The sequence below is a fragment of the Cervus canadensis genome, chromosome 26 (assembly GCF_019320065.1).
Source record: "Cervus canadensis isolate Bull #8, Minnesota chromosome 26, ASM1932006v1, whole genome shotgun sequence".
Taxonomy (NCBI): domain Eukaryota; kingdom Metazoa; phylum Chordata; class Mammalia; order Artiodactyla; family Cervidae; genus Cervus; species Cervus canadensis.
The window spans coordinates 27644462-27662694 of NC_057411.1; the positions used below are offsets into that span (position 1 = coordinate 27644462).

Here is an 18233-nt window from a genome sequence, read left to right on the forward strand (position 1 = left end):
CTCACTATGGCTCTTACATGGAACCCAGGAATCTGCAGGTTTAACAAGCTCCATGCATCATCCTCACTTGTGCTGAAGTGTGAGCAACACTGAGGAACATCACGGCCACCAAGTTTCCGTGAAAATGTTGTTTGCTAACTCCTTGCCTCAGGCATTTTAAGGCAAATGCTGCCGACTAGACATAACCTCAGCTCCGCTTGGGCTGCTCAGGGCAGGGAAAGCGGGTAGTACCTCTGTGTCTCTTTGTCTTCTCTCCCAAGCCTTCATCTAGAACCTGGGTTACCTTTCATTGAGATGGCCGCCATGAGGTATAGCATAGTTTAAGAACCTCTACTCCATCTTCCGTTCCCTACAGTGCAATAGAAGATGCTCGGGTTTCCCTTCCTCAGCCTTGGGCAGAGTATATCCTATGGGAAAAGTGACAGACACATCTGGCTGCGAAAATTCCACACCGAGGACCAGGCAACCACATGGGGAGACAGAGGCCCAGGAGAAGAACCATCCCGGAAGCTGAACTCCAGCTGCAGCTGTCCTGAGGATCACAGGCAAACCATCAAGCTGGGCCCTTGGCAAATTCCTGACCCACAAAATCACGAGCAGAATAAAATGGTTGTCTTAAGCCACTAAGTTTCGAGGCCGTTGATTATGCAGCACCAGATAATTGGAATGAGAATTGTATAAATGTTTTATAAAATTATAAAACAAATTTAAATCAAAACAAAAAAAATCAATGTTTAAAAAGTAAATGTTAAACAAGCGAATCTAACCTCGTATGCACTGATGGCATAACCATGTAGAAAGGAGTTCTTTCAAATGACTTGAAAATTCAGGAATTGTATATGCCTAAGTGGATATACTCAAAGGGCAAAAAGAAGAAGTCTTCTGGAGGCAAAGAAGTCTTAAAGAGTTTTCAGTAATCATATTGTTGTAACAGTACTGTTATTGTATTTCTGATACTGATTTATATACTGTAGGACAAAGTAAATAATACCATACTGGTATCATTAGGGGGAAAAGATTTTTAATAAAGAGAAAGGAGATAGGATATCAAAGTTGTTAGGTAAAATTATTGTGATCCTAAGTATAAATTGTCCATTAAAATAATGCATATTTTCCAGATCTGTTCATTGAAAAAGTATAGGAAGTAATGGCCAACCTGGTAGCGAACACCCAAAACCCTGAAGAAATAGTGATTTCTAATCTGGAGACAAAAATGTGCTAGATGAGCTTGGGATGTGTTGCCAAACTAGAAAGGAGGCCGTGAGTTTATAAAGATACTTAAGCTCACAGTAACAAGTGAAAGTGAAAGGCGCTCAGTCATGTCTGACTCTTTGTGACCCCATGGAGCATACAGTCCATGGAATTCTCCAGGCCAGAATACTGGAGGGGGTAGCCATTCCCTTCTCCAGGGGATCTTCCTAACCCAGGGACTGAACCCAGGTCTCCCACATTGCAGGTGGATTTATTACCAGCTGAGCCACCTGGGAAGACCCGTAGAAACAAGATGCTATCATTATTTCCCTTGCTTCCGTCTACATCTCTGGTTGCCTCATTCTCTTCGACCTGATGCTTAAGTACTAGAATCCTTCATGACTCTGTCTTTATTCCCACTCTAGGCTACTTCAGTGACCCCCCATGGCTTCAACAATCACCCATACTCTGATGCCTTCCAAAGGCATGGATCTCCACCGACGTCTCCAAAAACCAGATCTGAATATGCAACTGTCTACTCAGCACTTCCACCTACATGTTACGTGGGCACCTCAAACCCAATGTGTATAAATCATCACTTTCATTCTACCTGATCTTGGTTGTTCTCCATTAATTTTATGTCAGAAATTGGCATTATCACCTACCCAGGTATGCTGGATTTCCCAGGTAGCTCAGTGGTAAAGGATCCACCTGCCAATGCAGGAGTCCCAAGATAAAGAGACGTGGGTTCAATCCCTGGTGTAGGAAATGGCAACTCACTCCAGTATTCTTGTCTGGAAAATTCCATGGACGTGGGAGCCTGGCAGGCCACAGTCCATGGTCTGCAAAGAGTTGGACATGACTAAGAACAGCACAGGTATGCTATCTAGAAACCTGGACGTCAATCTTTTCTTTGCTAATACTTTATTTTGTTCCTCAAATTGATTTTTTTTTTGCTTGTTTGTTTTTTTGACTGCTGTGCTGGATCTTCATTGCAGTGCACAGGCTTAGCTGCCCTGTAGCATGTGGGATCCTAGTTCTTCAACCAGGGATCAAAGCTGCATCCCCTGCATTGGCAGAAAGAAGAAAGAAAGAAGAAAAAAGTGTAGCTGCTCAGTCGTGTCCAACTCTTTGTGACCCCATGGACTGTAGCCCTCCACGCTCCTCTGTCCATGGGATTCTTCAGGCAAGACTACTGGAGTAGGTTGCCATTCCCATCTCCAGGCTGCATTGGTAGGGGGATTCTTAATCACTGGACCACCAGGAAGTACCTCGGACATCACTCTTGATTCATCCTTCTCCCCAACCCCACACATGTAATCAGGTGGATCCTGTCCATTCCACCTCCTGAGTATTGTAAGAATTCATCCTCTTCTCTCCCATCTCTATAGCCACCAACTCTGGACCATGGCAATATCATCTCTTGCTTAGATGACTTTTGTTGTTATTGTTCAGTCACTTAGTTGTGTCCAACTCTTTGTGACCCCATGGACTGCAGTATAGCAGGCTTCTCTTTCCTTCACCACATCCTGGAGCTTGCTCAAACTCATGTCCATTGAGTCAGTGATGCTATCCAACCATCTTGTCCTCTGTTGTCCCTGTCTTCTCCTGCCTTCTATCTTTCCCAGCATCAGGGTCTTTTTCAATGAGTCAGCTCTTCACATCAGGTGGCCAAACTACTGGAGCTTCAGCTTCAGCATCAGTCCTTCCAATGAATATTCAGGGTTGATTTCCTTTAGGATTGATTGGCTTGATTTCCTTGCAGTCCAAGGGACTCTCAAGAGTCTTCTCTGGCACCACAGTTTGAAAGCATCAATTCTTTGGTGCTCAGCCTTCTTTATGGTTCAACTCTCACATCCACATATGACTATTGTAAAAACCACAGCTTTGACTATATGGAACTTTAGCTTCTAAATTGTTCTTCCTTCTACTCTTACACCACCCACTTCAATCCCTGCCACAATCCCTTCTTCATGGAAGCCAGAAGAGTCTTGTATGTATGTAAATCTTTTATGTATGTTTTGAATGGTTTGTCAAGCCTTTAGAATAAAGTTTAAATCCTACCTGCTCCTGAGTGATCTGGGCTCTGCTCACCTCCACAGCCTCATGCCATACCATACTCTATCTCATTCATGTCAACCATTCAGTTCCTTGAATATGCCTTTCTTCTTGCTACTTCATGACCTTCGTACCCTCTACCTGAAATGCTCTTTCATCCCCTTTCTGCCCAACCTTATTTCTTTCACTTGTAAAGGTGGAGTTTGGGGTAAACCCCAATGGGTAACACTGACTCCTTGAGTAAATTTTAATTCTATTAAATATAGTTCATCAAGTCCTAAGATATTCAGCTGAGTAGCCTGTGGTCATGTCACCAGGAGGAGAAGCTGATTTTCAAGAGTCAGCATGAGGAGCAATATAATGATTTCCTGTCCACCCTGAGAAGCCCCTCCCTGTGCAATGAGGGCTTCCACTGAGGTCCCCGCAGTTAGTCTGAAGGTAGGAAGCACATACCTTTCTCCGCATTCTGGAAAGCAAAATGGTGTTGGGTTGAGGTGCCGCTTCCCATAACTTAAGTGCGATGTTTCTGCAGGACGCAGATAGCAGGTCCAAGGGAGAGTGAATTGTTTGCTGACAAAAGGAAGATGGAACCTGCAACAGGGAGATTTGGGTAGAATATTAGTTCAGGTAGAGCAAAGTATCTATGAGCCTTGTCTCCGACATCATAAAAACATATATAAAGCTATCATGTGATAGCACCCTCCTCCCCACCTCCTCGGCACATGAGATGCCCTTCCCCTGAAAACTCCTTCCATGTGTCATCTCATATCTCCCCAACGTTTTCATCCTTCCTACTGGCTTCTATTTTTCAGTCTAAAAACATACCGAAGTCTCATCTCAGAGCTGTTCATCATCACCATCCTTTGACCTCCTCTATCCCTCAAGCTATAACCTGACCTCTCTCTTCTTTTCATCCAGACTTCTCCTGAGCAGACCACTTATCTTCTCCTTAATTCCTCTTAACATCATCTTTTTCACCCTCACTACTGATCAAAACTTTTTACACTGATGTCTCCAATGCTTCATCTTTTCAGCCCTGACCTTGCCAGAATAGCAAGGCCATCATCTCATAAGTCATGCCTTGATTTAAATTTTACTCCATGGGTCTCCATGAGTCTACTCTTTTGTATGTTGACAAAAAATTAATCAGTCACTCTAAGAAAAAATTGGAAAATTTTATTTGAGCCAAATTTGAGGATTATAATCGGGGAAGAGCAACTCAGAAAGCTCTGAGAACTGTTCCACTGATGAGAAATCAAGGCACTGTTACATATGTTTTTTTGAGACAGAGGGCTATACACCAAATGATGTATTATTGACAGTTTACACAATCTAGCTCTGCAGGTGTAGAGTGGTTGGGCATGTGGCCCCTTACAGATTCATGAAGGAATATTATCTTTAAGGAGTTGTCTTGGTGCTAGAAGACTGTTGCTCTTTTGGTTGAGCAGGCATTCCTGTTAATGGAGGAAGTCTGGCTGATGCATATTGCGGATATATGATGCACAGAGTGGGGAGAGAGGAAGTCAAGGGCAGGGAAAATTTTTTAAGTTGAAATTTCTCTTGTCTTGCCATAAAATATGAATTTTATTTCATTGCATTTATTTTCTTTCCTTCTTGAGTTCACTGTCCTCTATCCATCCCTTAAATGTCAATTTTATTTGTATTCTACTCTCAAAGGTCTGCTCTCTCACTCTGTATACGCTTCCTACATAACTGAATCAACTCACATTTTCAAATATTACTCCCTCCCTCTTAAATCTCCATCTCCATCTCAGACTAAGTCTAAACTTCAGCCCTGCAAACCCAGCTTCCTGCTAAACTTTGGGGTGCCTCAGACTCCATGCAACACAAATACAACTCATCTCCCCAAAAGCCTTCTCCTTTTCTCCTTTCTTCAACACAGTTCTTACCTAGAATTTTTTTTTTAAGGAAGAAGCTTTTTTTAAAAATTGCGGCAAGCAGGTTCTTTAATTGTGACACATGGCATCTAGTTCCCTGACCAGGATCGAATCCAGTGTCCCTGCATTGAGAGAGAAAAGTCTTAGCCACTGGACCATCAGGGAAGTCCCCCTAGGATGTTTTTGCCTTTACGAGTATGTTCTTCCTGGCGGACCCTTGACTAACTTTACTCGTTCCTTAAGTAATGAGTAAAGATGCACTTCAGGCATCATCTTCCTTAAAGAAGCCAGTTTGACATGCCCTTCCTCTGAACTGCTGCCTGTCCCAGTTACATCTCTGATGAAATATAATTTACATTTCAAGACAGGACAAGAAAAATTGAATACAAACTTCTCTCTGTGTTGGTTTGGGTCTCCTCCTCTCCTCCCTGCTGTGGAGTGTGCCTCCACAAGAACCAGACCTCTTCAAAGGTGGAAGTGCCCGCTAAACCTTCAAGAGCAATACTTTTTCTGTCTTCTTAGTACAGTGTAACTTCTTAAATCAATAGTACTCTTTCCCAGCTTGCTTTGCATCATGTGCTTACCTGGACTATGTATCCTTGCTGAACTTTATGTAAAATATCAACATGTCATTTTGATGTATGATTCTTTGTTTCTAAAATGGATATAACCATGCCTTTGACTTCTAACAAATGGAGCAAGACCTTAGAGCTTTTGGAAAAGTTGTTTCCTGGTTCATAATCCTCAGTTTGGCTCAAATAAAATGATTTTTTTTCCTTCTTAACTTGATAACTGAATTTTCCTTGACATTTTCTTGGGGTAGCTAGCAAGCTTCAGAGACACCCAGCAGCTGACATCTAGAGTCTACCCTGAACCAGAGCTTGGTACCAGCACGGGCCCATGAAGCCTTGTCCACTTCTTAGTATTCCTCAAGTGTTTTGGTGAGTTCTCCTGATAGCCAGACATCATTGCTTTAAATGATGTCCTGAATTTTATTCAAGCTGTTTCTCTTGGGACTTGGAATCCTAAGGGGATACCGGTCTATTTCCTAGGCAGGGGCCTAAGTGGAAATTCCTAGGCAGGCACCTAGGAGGAACTTTGGAGTAAACTGGGTTGGCTGTCCTCTTTAAAAATTTGGCTTAAATTGGAAAGAGTATGTTCATGTGGTCTGAACAAATTGTTTCCTGGTGAAATGAGAGACTGAACCTGCTCAGCTCTGAAGAAAAGGGACTTTGTTTCTTCTAGCCATAATGTGTCTTCAGGTGACTGAGAAGCTGGCAGAAGTGTCTGAGAATCAACTCTCGTGACTCATACTGGTCCTACAGGGCATCCCACTACAATCATCAAGGAAATTCTGCTTACCAAGGGCACAATAAGGCTGATCACCCAGTGCTCTGAGCACCCACGGCAGTTTCAGACTGCTGGAGGGAGAAACCCAGACTTGTAAGAGAGTCGAACGGACCCAAGGGTAACTCCTTAGGGAGTCGGAAGCAGCACACATTCGATCCATCACATTGCCCTCAGTTGTTCAGATTATATCTGAAATAGGCTACCAAATGAATAGTGAGAAACCATCCTTCAAAGGCTGAGCAGCTTCCCATGGGCAGTCACTCCTGGAACCCCAGCTGGCTTCCTGGACAGTTAGAACAAAGTCACTGCTTGCAAGCACTTAACTCTTAAATGGCCAGGATGGGACTCTCCAACATTCCAAAACTATAGAGAAAGCCTCCTTGATAAAACATCTTTTCAAAATCCTGACCCTAAGAGAACAAAATTAATCCTAGGAGAAAGCTTAAAGTTATAACTCTTATCATGTCCTTGAAATGTAAACACAGCCCACATTGCCTAAAACTACAGCCTTGGCTCAATACGTAGAATTTAAAACTAAAAGGGGAAAAAAGAGGGTGGGAAGCTTTTTAAATATCAAGCGAAAAAGCTCTCAGACTCTGTGTCTATCTGGATATACGTATGATTGTGTATATGTTATAAATACAATACAACCCTCCCTCTGGATGGGGCTATTAAAGTTAATTTGTAAAAGAATTTTATTTAATTGATTTAGAAGTGCTTACAAATCAAATATTTCTAAATGTAACTTAGAATTACTCAGAATTTTAAAGGATCATGTGATCTAGGATTGATCTTTGCTGGAAAAAAAAGCAAGTTTAAACTGATAGTTTAATTAATATAGACATGTCTTTAGAGTTGAGTGGGCTTCCCTTGTGGCTCAGCTGGTAAAGAATCTGCCTACAACGTGGGAGACCTAGGTTTTATCCCTGGGTCTGGAAAATCCCCTGGAGAAGGAAAAGGCTACCCACTCCAGTATTCTGGCCTGGAGAATTCCATGGACTGTATAGTCCATGGGGTCGCAAAGAGTTGGACACGACTGAGCGGCTTTTACTGTGAAGTTAAAAGTACAACAACATTAAATACAATACTTTCACTGTACATAGGTTTACTGAAAGTCAATTAGCTTATTTATCTATGTTATAAAATTGTCAACAAGAAAATTAATGGCCTGATGATATTTTCACAAATAATGAAAGAGATAAATGAGATTAAACATTTCTGAGTAAACTATTTAAGAACAATTATGTTTTATGGTATGTCTACCTAAAAATAGTTCCTCCATATTTTTGGCAACTTGAAACTTCAGAGGTCTGATAAGTTAAATGATGAAAATTCAGTGAATGTCTAGATCATTTTTTCTCTAGATTATTTTTAATAGGATAAAACTAGAATTTGTTTCTTCTCTAGGTTTCCTTGAATGTTAATCTGCTTTTAATAACAGATTGTGAAATTTCTTTACCAGTAACTTTCTGCACTTGCCTTTGAAATCTTTTATGGTTATTTTGGTTAAATGAATAAACATTGTTCATAGTAACTTATGATCCTACTTGCCAAACATTTAAAACCTTTTGATATCTCTGACAAACTTTCTCAAATTCTAAAGGAAGTTTTTTTGACCTCTAACTCACTTTGGGATCCTTCAAAGGATCCCCTGAATATCTCAAAGAGAGATATTAAACTAATCAAGTTTATTTGGTCTGCTAAATTACATGGAAAACATTGTCAAATGAGTAACAATAAACCTTCTTAAGTTATATTCTATGGGTAAACATTATTAATATAAATGTTCTAGAAATTATAAGAAGTTCCTAAAATTTGAAGTGTCCTGGTATGTTGTCAGTCATAATTCTAGTTATTATCTTAAAATTTCACATGTCACAGAAACAGCCAAGTTTCCTTGATGACTACATTATAATCAGGTCTTTAATGATGCTTTTTAAGCCTTTTGTCATTTACAGATAGCTACTGTCCCACTCTGATACTTATACAAAAATGCTTGTAGATGACTTGCTTTAACGCTCCAAAACTAACGTAGACTCGGTAGTAAAAGGACTTCTGCCTTGTAATGTGGGCTATTTCAGCAAGGGCTCTCTTATGTAAGGATACTGGAGAAATAGTAAAGGGGCCTCCTTTAACGAGTGATGTGGCTCCCTCAGTTGAGTCTCTTCTAAACTCTCACCACATTTCGCACCATTCTTGTATGCCACCTAACTTCTTACGAAGTATTGTTGTTTTCTGCACCTAATACTATCTCGATTCTATATAATAACATTAACCTTACAGTTTTGTTTCCAGTACTACAGGAAAAAAACAACCAAACTGCGTTTTGTTAACAGGTTATCTTTTTGCTTCTATTGATAAGCTGATCTTCTTGATTTACAAATGGATCCTACTTAAGGGGTGAACCGGACATGACTGAGCTGGTTATGCAATAATGCCCACAATGGACATAACTAAAGAGCTCTTATTGACCAGAAAGTCAGCACAACAAGCTGACCTAATTGCCTTCACCCAAGCTTAACCCACAACTCCCCCCCAAAAAATGGAAAACAGGTCGCAGAGTTGTTCATTCTTATACAACTGCCAAAACAGTGAGCCATTATGAAAACACCAGGGCATTCCAAATCTGACACTGTGGAAGCTAAAGCAAATCAGTTCGCTGATACTACAGTCAAAGAAGCAACTTTAAACACCGGTTCTGCCCAGCCTCGAGAATGTTCACTGCTCTACATTAACCCTGCAAAGGAAATAAGATTTTTTTTCTACAGGCTCAGGAATCCACCACGAAAGAAAAGAAACAGATACCGTATAGCAACAAAAAGGGAAAATTTTAACTCCATCACACAAATATGGTTTAGACCTGATAAAATGCCCCTCCCCAAAAAAACCTTATAGTGTCTATTGAAGCACATGTGCCATTACTCCAACATGTACATTCTTTATCCCATTGGGCATCCGAGAAAATGGTTTTATGGGAAAAACAGTATTTTTGGAAACTTTCACCCACAGCAGTTCAAAAGAAATATTATTACATTATTTACAGAGCCTTATTGAGACACTTAAAAAATGGTAACCAACTCTTTTTACAGCAAGCTTCTAGGATATGAAAACCTTAAGGATCATGGATTACAACACAAAGGTTTTGTTTATTGAAAAGGACACCAAATTAAAGATTCTTTGTAGCCATGATGGCAAGAACCTTTTCAGGTATTATTAACTAATCCATATGCAGCTAGACTGAAAGACATTAATGGATTCACAGCTCTTATTTTATTTATTTTCTTTGGTTGCACTGTGTGGCTTGCAGGATCTCAGTTCTCCAACCAGGAATCGAACCCATGCCCCAGCAGTGAAAGCACTGAATCTTAACCACTGGAAGGTCAGGGAATTCCTTCACATCTCTCATTTTTAAAAGGCCTGGGCCCACCACTCAAATGGACTTCAAGCCTATTTCTACCTCCTGACTTCAACTAATTCAAGAATCACCAAGCCTAGGATGAGAAGAAGATGATAACAGTAGCAGACAGCTAACCCAAGCATCTGGACCAGGCTTGTAAGACCCATCTTACTATGGTAAACAGTTCAGCTGACTGTTTACCAAATATTTAACTCTCTACTAAAAGTTAAAGTTACTGTTATATTTCTAGCTATCCTTTTGGAAGGAAAAGATAAGATGGAAGGAAATCCTATCCTTCCTATCCAGATGGAAGGAAAATTCTTTAAAGTTGTCACAAAGTATAGTCACTGGAGACAATTTAACCAATGGTTAAATGGTTGGAGCTATCATCAAATTCCTTGGTCAATAAAAGGCTGATATAAAAAAAAATTTGTTTTAATTTTTGACATGCTGCAGTCAATGGGGTTGCAAAGAGTCGGACACAACTTAGTGACCAAACAACAACAACAACAGGCCCCTCATAATTCTTGTCACTGACTTCAGATGTTCCTCTAATCTATAAAATGTTTCCCTTTTAGCATATACCATATTTGTTTACTACATTTGATTAATTTACTCAATTCTGAAGTTTCTATAATGGGAAAGTGATGTTGCAAAATCAAACGGCTCTTGATTTTTAAAACTGTCTTGTAATGGGAAACTTGTTCTATAATTCAGACTGAAATTGTGCTTTCATACCAGATTAGTCTGCCAATTTAACTATCTACTGACTCACATATAAAATCAGATTTCTTCATTGAACAATTCCCTTTCTAGTCTAAATGAAATTTTGGGTAAACGAGTAAGCCCTGAGGATCTACAGCTTAAATTTTTGCTTCTGACTTCACTATTGTTGGCTTTCTATATTGACTGCACTCTGTGTCATTTATAGAGTAATAATCTCTTGTGCCTCTCAATGTATATTCAAAACTCCAACTAAATCAATGATGTCTAAATGACTTGAAACTATTGATTATATTTATAGTTCAGCATTAAACAATGGGCATGCACAATTTACATACAGGGTAAAATTGTCAAAGTCCTATTAGACAGCCTAGAATTGACTATCAGTCCTTGCTAAGAATCCAATTAGCCATTTTGATGTATGTATGATCCTTTGTCTCCAAAATATATATGACTGTGCCTTCAAGAGGCAGAACAGTACTCAGAGTTTTCTGAGAATCTGCTTCCTGGGTTTGTAATCCTCACTTTGGCTCAAAAAAAAAAAAGAATTTTTTTTTCTTCTTAATAAGTAATTGAATTTTTGTCAACATTTTCATCACTGTAACACCATATTATAGTTTTCTATTTTGTGTCTCTTTGCCATTAGACTGTGAGTTCCTTGAGAGCAAAGACTGTATGTTAACAAATTCATCATTTTTATCTCCAGGACTTAGCACAGTACCTGACACAGGGCAGAGAGTCATTAAAAAGTCATTAAATAAACTTTATGCCAGATTTATTTTTACACCACATAGATGAATCTTTCTCTAGCTCTTCTTCAGGAAGCATTGTGAGATGTACTGACTAAATATCAAGAGTGGATTCCACTTCTATATTTCTCCCCTCCCTTACTTTTATCCCACTCAACTTTATTTTTGAAAGTTATTATATCAAGGATGGTCAAAGAGTTGTTATCTTTACCCCTTGCATATCAAAATGAAAGGTTCGCCTAGCTTATGTTGGTTAACAATAAAGAAATAAAGAAGGAAATCAGTATATCTTTTTAATCTTCAAAATGGTTCCCAGATATAAGGGATGTCATGAAAGCAGATTCTGAGTATGAGGTAAAGTGAGAAGCCATTATAACCAAACCAACCAGAATACACCTAGATACCTGTAGTTCTAGAGCTGGAAGGGACTTCAATAATGATTGACTCCACCAATGAGTCACAGCTTGCTTTGACCATTGGTAACTTGCCTATAGATCCATGATGTATACTAAAATGTTTGGGTTTTGGAAGCGCACAGAATCGAAAGAAGTAAAATAATTCTCAGGGCAAAAACTGAAACAGTGAAAACTGTGTAAGATCAAAGATGAAAAATGAGCTCAATATGGCCTCAGACTGTTGAAGCAGCATCATTCAGTAATGACTAAAAGATGCCTCTCTGGTGATTCCCCAGCTGAGCCACCTTCTCAGGTAACTGGCATATTTACACTGCATGGGTAAGAGTCCTTGCCTTCTAGGATCTAACTTAGTATCATTTATAGCTGACATTATCTTTTTTTTTTTTTTGCCACACCATGTGGGATCTTAGTTCCCTGACCAGGGATTGAACCTGTGCCCTCTGCAATGGGACTGCAAAGTCTTAACCACTGGACCACCAGGGAAGTCCCAACATTATCTTTTTCTTTTCCCCTGAAATGTAGGTGATTGTTTATCTACCCACTAAGTAAACCCAAGAAATGGAAGATTCATCATCCAGGACTTGAAGACCTTGAAACACACACAGCAAACAAAGGGGCCTGCTCTGACTCTCTCCCCAGGCCAAACCTGCATCTATTTCCCATGTGAAATGGAAGTTTGTTGCCCTCATGGTCTCAACCATTTCTGTACATCAGGCTAGAAAGAAAGCTCTTACCTTCTTTGGTATTTTTTACTACCAGTCACAACGAGGCAGAAACCTCTTTAACACAAAGATACGGTCCCCATCTTATCTTCAAAGTTGGCTCAGGGATCCCAGGCTGATTGGACTTCTTCCAGATCTAGAGCCCAATAAATCAGGTGCAGACCTAGTCCGGCATGCCTGCCCCCAGAAAGCAAGAGAAGACATCCACAGTCCTGGCCAAGCATCCGGGGCTCCCTGCCTCCTGGCAATAGGCGGCCCTTGATCTCGGTCAGATCAGGCCTGTGGGAGGATTTGAAGGAGGAGGCTGCTCAAGCTGGGGTGTCTCGCTCACACCCAGGGCCAAGCCCTGAAGACTGCTCACTCCTGCCTCCTCCTCACTCCTAAATCTTCTTAAATCCGGGATTAGGAGGCTGTGTTTCTCAAGCCACATCTGAGAAGGCTGAGCTCCTTAACCTAGAAACAGAAGAGTGCTGACAAGACAGATGGGCCTGGGGGCTCGAGATCTCAAGGCGTCCCAGCTGCAGCCAGGCAGGAGGCCAAGGCTTTCTTTCTTGGAGCTGGCTTTCCTCTGTTTGCAAAACCTTACTGGAATATCCTGTCTTTTTTTGCTTATTCCTACTACAGACACCTTCCCCAAAGGTTATAACCTAAACTATTCATATGTTAAAATATCAATAATTATTCCCAGAAAACTTACTTTTTCAATAAATCTAAGATGCTTCTGTGTATGCTAATAGGCACTAAATATTCCCTGGGAATTTGTAAAAGAAAGAAAAATTATACTCTGTTTACTTACCTGTATTTAGTAGGTCAAGCTGGTTAATTATGTTGTCCAAATCCTCTTTATCCTTATTTATTCTTCCTGATCTGTGCATCTTTGAAAGAAATATTTTAAACATTTCTATGATAAGTACAGGTTGAGAAATTTATCTTTGCATTATATGTTTTGAAATGCTACAATTAAATATTAGTTTGAACCATATGACATTGACATTGGAAATTATGTAATACTAAATAAAGGTTTATGGCTATTTTCTTGGTAGAAGGTAACTTATCAAAATAAAATAACACTCTACCCTTTCAAATCCTTTCTGCCTTGAATTCTCTTATGTCTGGTATTTTCACATAGGTTCACTTTTCGTTAGTGGTTGACAGTTAAAATATTTTCCCTAAATTGACTGAAAGTTAAAAGATGGGTTAAATCCTATATTATTGAGAGTATGAGATAAAGAGCCCTCTCCATTACAATACTGGTGGAAATATAAATTGTTTTACTTTTTTGAAATTAAACTAGATTAAATTTTAATTGAGATTTATTAAATTATATATTTAACTTATTAAATTACAAATTTGTAAACTGTAAACTTTTGGTCCAGAAATCCCACTTCGAAGTATCTTATAAAGCTACACGCCCACATAAAAAGTGATAAGGATTTTCGTTACCATATTGTTCTTGATCATGAAAAACTGGAAACAATTTACAAGTTCATAAATTGTAGAATGGTTAGTTATTGTATATGCAGGAGAATACTATGTAGTCATTTAAAAAATGTAGATCAATATCCCCTGTCATGAAAAGATGTTCATATTTCATGTTATATGGAAAACACAACATGCTATATATATATAATCTAACCTCAATTTGCAAGAAGAAAAAAAATTGCATATTGAAACATTTTCTAGTTTCTGTAATTGATACTTTGGCCTCTTGGGGCTTTGCTGACCAGATAGGGATTACCTCTCCCAGGGTTAGCTGATTCCTGAGATAGCAATGAACCTGTACATGAATATTATTGTTGATTCCAGATTATGTTTAAGGAAAATTTTGGTTTCCCCATGGATGTTGAGTCCACACATGTGGCCTTTAACTCTAGGTTTATTAGTGAACTAAACTGAGACCTCTGTCTTTTGGTAAAGAGAACTAGAATAAAATGAGCAACTATGCTCATACTGGAGTTGGTTAATTTAGTAAATCGGCTAACCTCCCAACACAGTATATAAAATAAGTTACAAAGAAATATTGTATAGGGGTTGTCCAGGTGGCGCAGTGGTAAAGAATCCACCTGCCAATGCAGGAGATGCCAGAGACACCGGTTTGATTCCTGGGTCCAAAAGATCCCCTGGAGAAGGAAATGGCAACCCACTCCAGTATTCTTGCCTAGAAAATTTCATGGACAGAGGAGCCTGGTGGGCTACCGTCCATGGGGTCATAAAGAGTCAGACACGACTGAGCAATGGAGCACAAACACAAACACTGTATTAATACAACACGGAGAATGTAGCCAATATTTTATAATAACTACAAATAACATGGAAATTTTTAAAATTGTGAATCACTATGTTGTACACCTAAAACTCATATAATGTTGTAAATCAACTATACTTAAAAAATAAAACAAAGGGATGATTGAAAAAATCCAAAAGGATTCCTCAAAGCCTCACCCTAGAATTAATCAATACCCTACAAATAAGGAGGGCTTACAGGGAATCAGACCAACCACAGAGGATTATAAAGCCCAGGGGGTTATAATCCCTTGTATTAGTCCTGCAATCAGTTACCCATCGGGAAACCCAGTGGCCGTGGATAGAAATATGTGCAAGACCTCCACACTGTAAACAATATTGTTATCCCTCGTCATCTTGTTCCCAGCCCTCACACCTTATCAGCTCCCATTCCTACCGAAAGCAAGCCTTTCACTGTGAGTGAGTTTTGCTATCGTTTGTTGTTCAGTCGCTGTGATGTCCGACTCTTTGCAACCCCGTGGACTGCAGCACGCCAGGCTTGCCTGTCCTTCATTATCTCCCAGTGTTTGCTCAAACTCATGTTCATTGAGTCGATGATGCCATCCAACCGTCTCACCCTCTGTCACCCCCTTCTCCTCCCGCCCTCAATCTTTCCCAGCATCACGGTCTTTTCCAATGAGTCGACTTCTCGAATCAGGTGGTGAAAGCACTGGAGCTTCAGCTTCAGCATCAGTCTTTCTGATCTTTTTTAGCATCCCTAGGGATAAGGCCCATCAATATCTCTTTGCCTTTAACTGGAAATGACAATAATACATCTGAACAGTAATTTAAGGTTTACCTAAAAGTCCTGATTTCTCACAAATCCTAAAGGCTTATTTTTATTTAGATGATGTAATGTTCTCTAGAGGCTCTAATCTATTGTAACATGTACATGACTGGCTTCACTGCTCCCCTCACAGGACTCCTCATAGAAAGACAGCATCTGCCTGTCAAAGCCTTTAGCCTCAAAGAGACACAGGGTCTCCAAGGAGAAGTTGCAGTTTGTTCTAACTCAAGTTTGCTTTTTAGGGGACTTCCCTGGTGGTCCTGTGGTTAAGAACTCACCTTGCATGCTGGGGATGAAGGTTTGATCCCTGGTGGGAGAATTAAGATGCCGCAGAGCAACTAAGCCCCACACCTCAACTACTGAGACTGCACGTTCTGGAGCCCTTGTGCCACAATTTCTTGGGTCAGCTGGCTACTGTCATAACAGGGTTCCAAATTTTTCTCTCATGGTTCAGCCTATCTATCTATCTATCTATATAAATTTTGTTGAAAAACACTATAGTTCAATTGCTCAGTTGTGTCCAACTCTTTTTTTTTTTTTTTTGTCCAACTCTTTGTGACCCCATGGACTGCAGCACGCTGGGCTTCCCTGTCCATCACCAGCTCCCAGCTGCTGCTGCTGCTGCTGCTACTGCTGCTAAGTCACTTCAGTCGTGTCCGACTCTGTGCGACCCCATAGACGGCAGCCCACCAGGCTCCCCCGTTCCTGGGATTCTCCAGGCAAGAACACTGGAGTGGGTTGCCATTTCCTTCTCCAATGTGTGAAAGGAAAAGTGAAAGTGAAGTCACTCAGTCGTGTCCGACTCTTAGGGACCCCATGGGCTATAGCCTATCAGGCTCCTTCCTCCATGGGATTTTCCAGGCAAGAGTACTGGAATGGGTTGCCATTGCCTTCTCCACACCATCTCCCGGAGCTTGCTCAAACTCATGTTCATTTGAGTTGGAGATGCCATCCAACCATCTCATCATCCTCTTTTGTCCCCATCTCCTCCTGCCTTCAACCTTTCCCAGCATCTGGGTCCTTCTAATAAGTCAGTTCTTTGCATTAGGTGGCCAAAGTATTGGGGCTTCAGCATCAGTCCTTGCAATGAATATTCAGTGCTGATTTCCTTTAGGATTGACTGGTTTGACCTCTTGCTGTCCAAGGGACTCTCAAGAGTCTTCTCCAGCACCACACTTTAAAGGTATCAGTTCTTTGGTGCTCCGCCTTTTTTATTGTCTAACTCTCACATCCGTACATGACTACTGGATAAACCATAGCTTTGACTATATGGGCCTTTGTCGGCAAAGTAATGTCTCTGCTTTTTAATATGCTGTCTAGGTTTGTCATTACTTTTCTTCCAAGAAGCAAGCGTCTTTTAATTTCATGGCTGCAATCACATTTTGGAGAACCAAGAAAATAAAGTCTGCCAGTGTTTCCATCCTAATCCTATTATTTGGGAAGATCAGGACGATCTAGGTTTTAAAACATTAATAGAAAGCTTAATGAATCTCTCTGCCCTTGGACACTCTAATTATCAACTCTTTTTCCTCAAAGTCTATGAAAAGGAAGGAAATGCCCTCAGAGTACTTATTTAGAAACACGGAGATGGCCGTCACCAATAGGGTATCACAGTCAGTCATAGGCCCTGTGGTGCCCCTTGCCTCTGAGCCTTTCCTACCACTGCCCTTTCAGTAAAGGCCACCAAGAAAGAGTCATGGGTTCCTCCCTGACTGTCTTTGTTCCTCACACTGTTGAAAGCCCTTCTGAATTCCAGCCATACCCAACATCTGTCAGCAAGACATCTTACTCCCTATGAAATTCTCCTGTTGCCCGCACCCAATATTACTCTGGCTCACTGTAATAAGCCTAACCTTGCCACCCTTTCTTCATCCTCTAGGTACAAAACTCCTCGCGACTGTTTAACTTCGACAGATCATCTCTCTCTCTCTCTCTTTGGCCATGCCACATGGCATGTGGGATCTCAGTTGCCTGACCAGGGATTGAACCCACGCCCCCTTCAAGAAACCCCTTTAACAAATGTTGACTTTTCATGGCTTATTGATGGTTCTTATTTAAAAGATGAAAATGGTTAATATTGTGCTGGGTATGCAATTGTAACCTCTTTTGATGTTATCAAGACAATGTCTTTGCCTTTGGTTACCTCAGTACTACAGAGTGAATGACATGCTTACTCAATCTTATATTTCAGCCATGGGCAAAACCATATATATTAATATTTATATACACAGTAGATACTCCTTTGGAGTAGCCCACGACTTTGGAATGTTATAGAAGTAATGAGAGTTCCTTACATCTAATGGGGATAAAATTTAAAATGTCCCATATATTCAAGATTTATTAGATGCTATGCTTCTACCAGCCACTCTGGCTACTACTAAACTTCTGAGCATTTTAAACTTGACTCTCTGGAAGCTAAAGGGAACCACCCCACTGATATCTCCACTAAAAATTCTCTGCTCTCACAGAAACCAAGAACCAAACCTCTGTCATGGTCCCAAAAGATGTTCCCCCAAATGATAACCTAGACAGATTAGCTAGAGATACCCAACAACTGGCCCCAGAAAAGGAAAAACAATATTGGAACTCTAGTTACTGTTGGTTTGGTAAAAAGAAAAAGCTCTGGTTTGGACCAAATGAGCCAGTCCTGCCAGAGACT

At 40.3% G+C, this 18233-nt stretch overlaps 1 protein-coding gene and 1 non-coding gene across 2 annotated transcripts in view; both read right to left on the reverse strand.

The window, feature by feature from the left end:
* The window catches only part of PPEF2 (protein phosphatase with EF-hand domain 2), a 40127-nt gene extending 27452 nt beyond the window's left edge, over positions 1 to 12675 (reverse strand). Inside the window, exons 1-2 of the mRNA XM_043448378.1 lie at positions 12517 to 12675; positions 3703 to 3840 (exon numbers count right to left, since the gene is read on the reverse strand). Coding sequence (XP_043304313.1) covers positions 3703 to 3757 — 55 coding nt within the window. The 5' untranslated portion in view covers positions 3758 to 3840; positions 12517 to 12675. The remainder of the gene's footprint in view (positions 1 to 3702; positions 3841 to 12516) is intronic.
* On the reverse strand, positions 12193 to 12265 carry TRNAG-CCC. The gene has a single exon. It is a non-coding gene; the product is annotated as a tRNA-Gly (tRNA).
* Positions 12676 to 18233: the final 5558 nt, after the last annotated feature.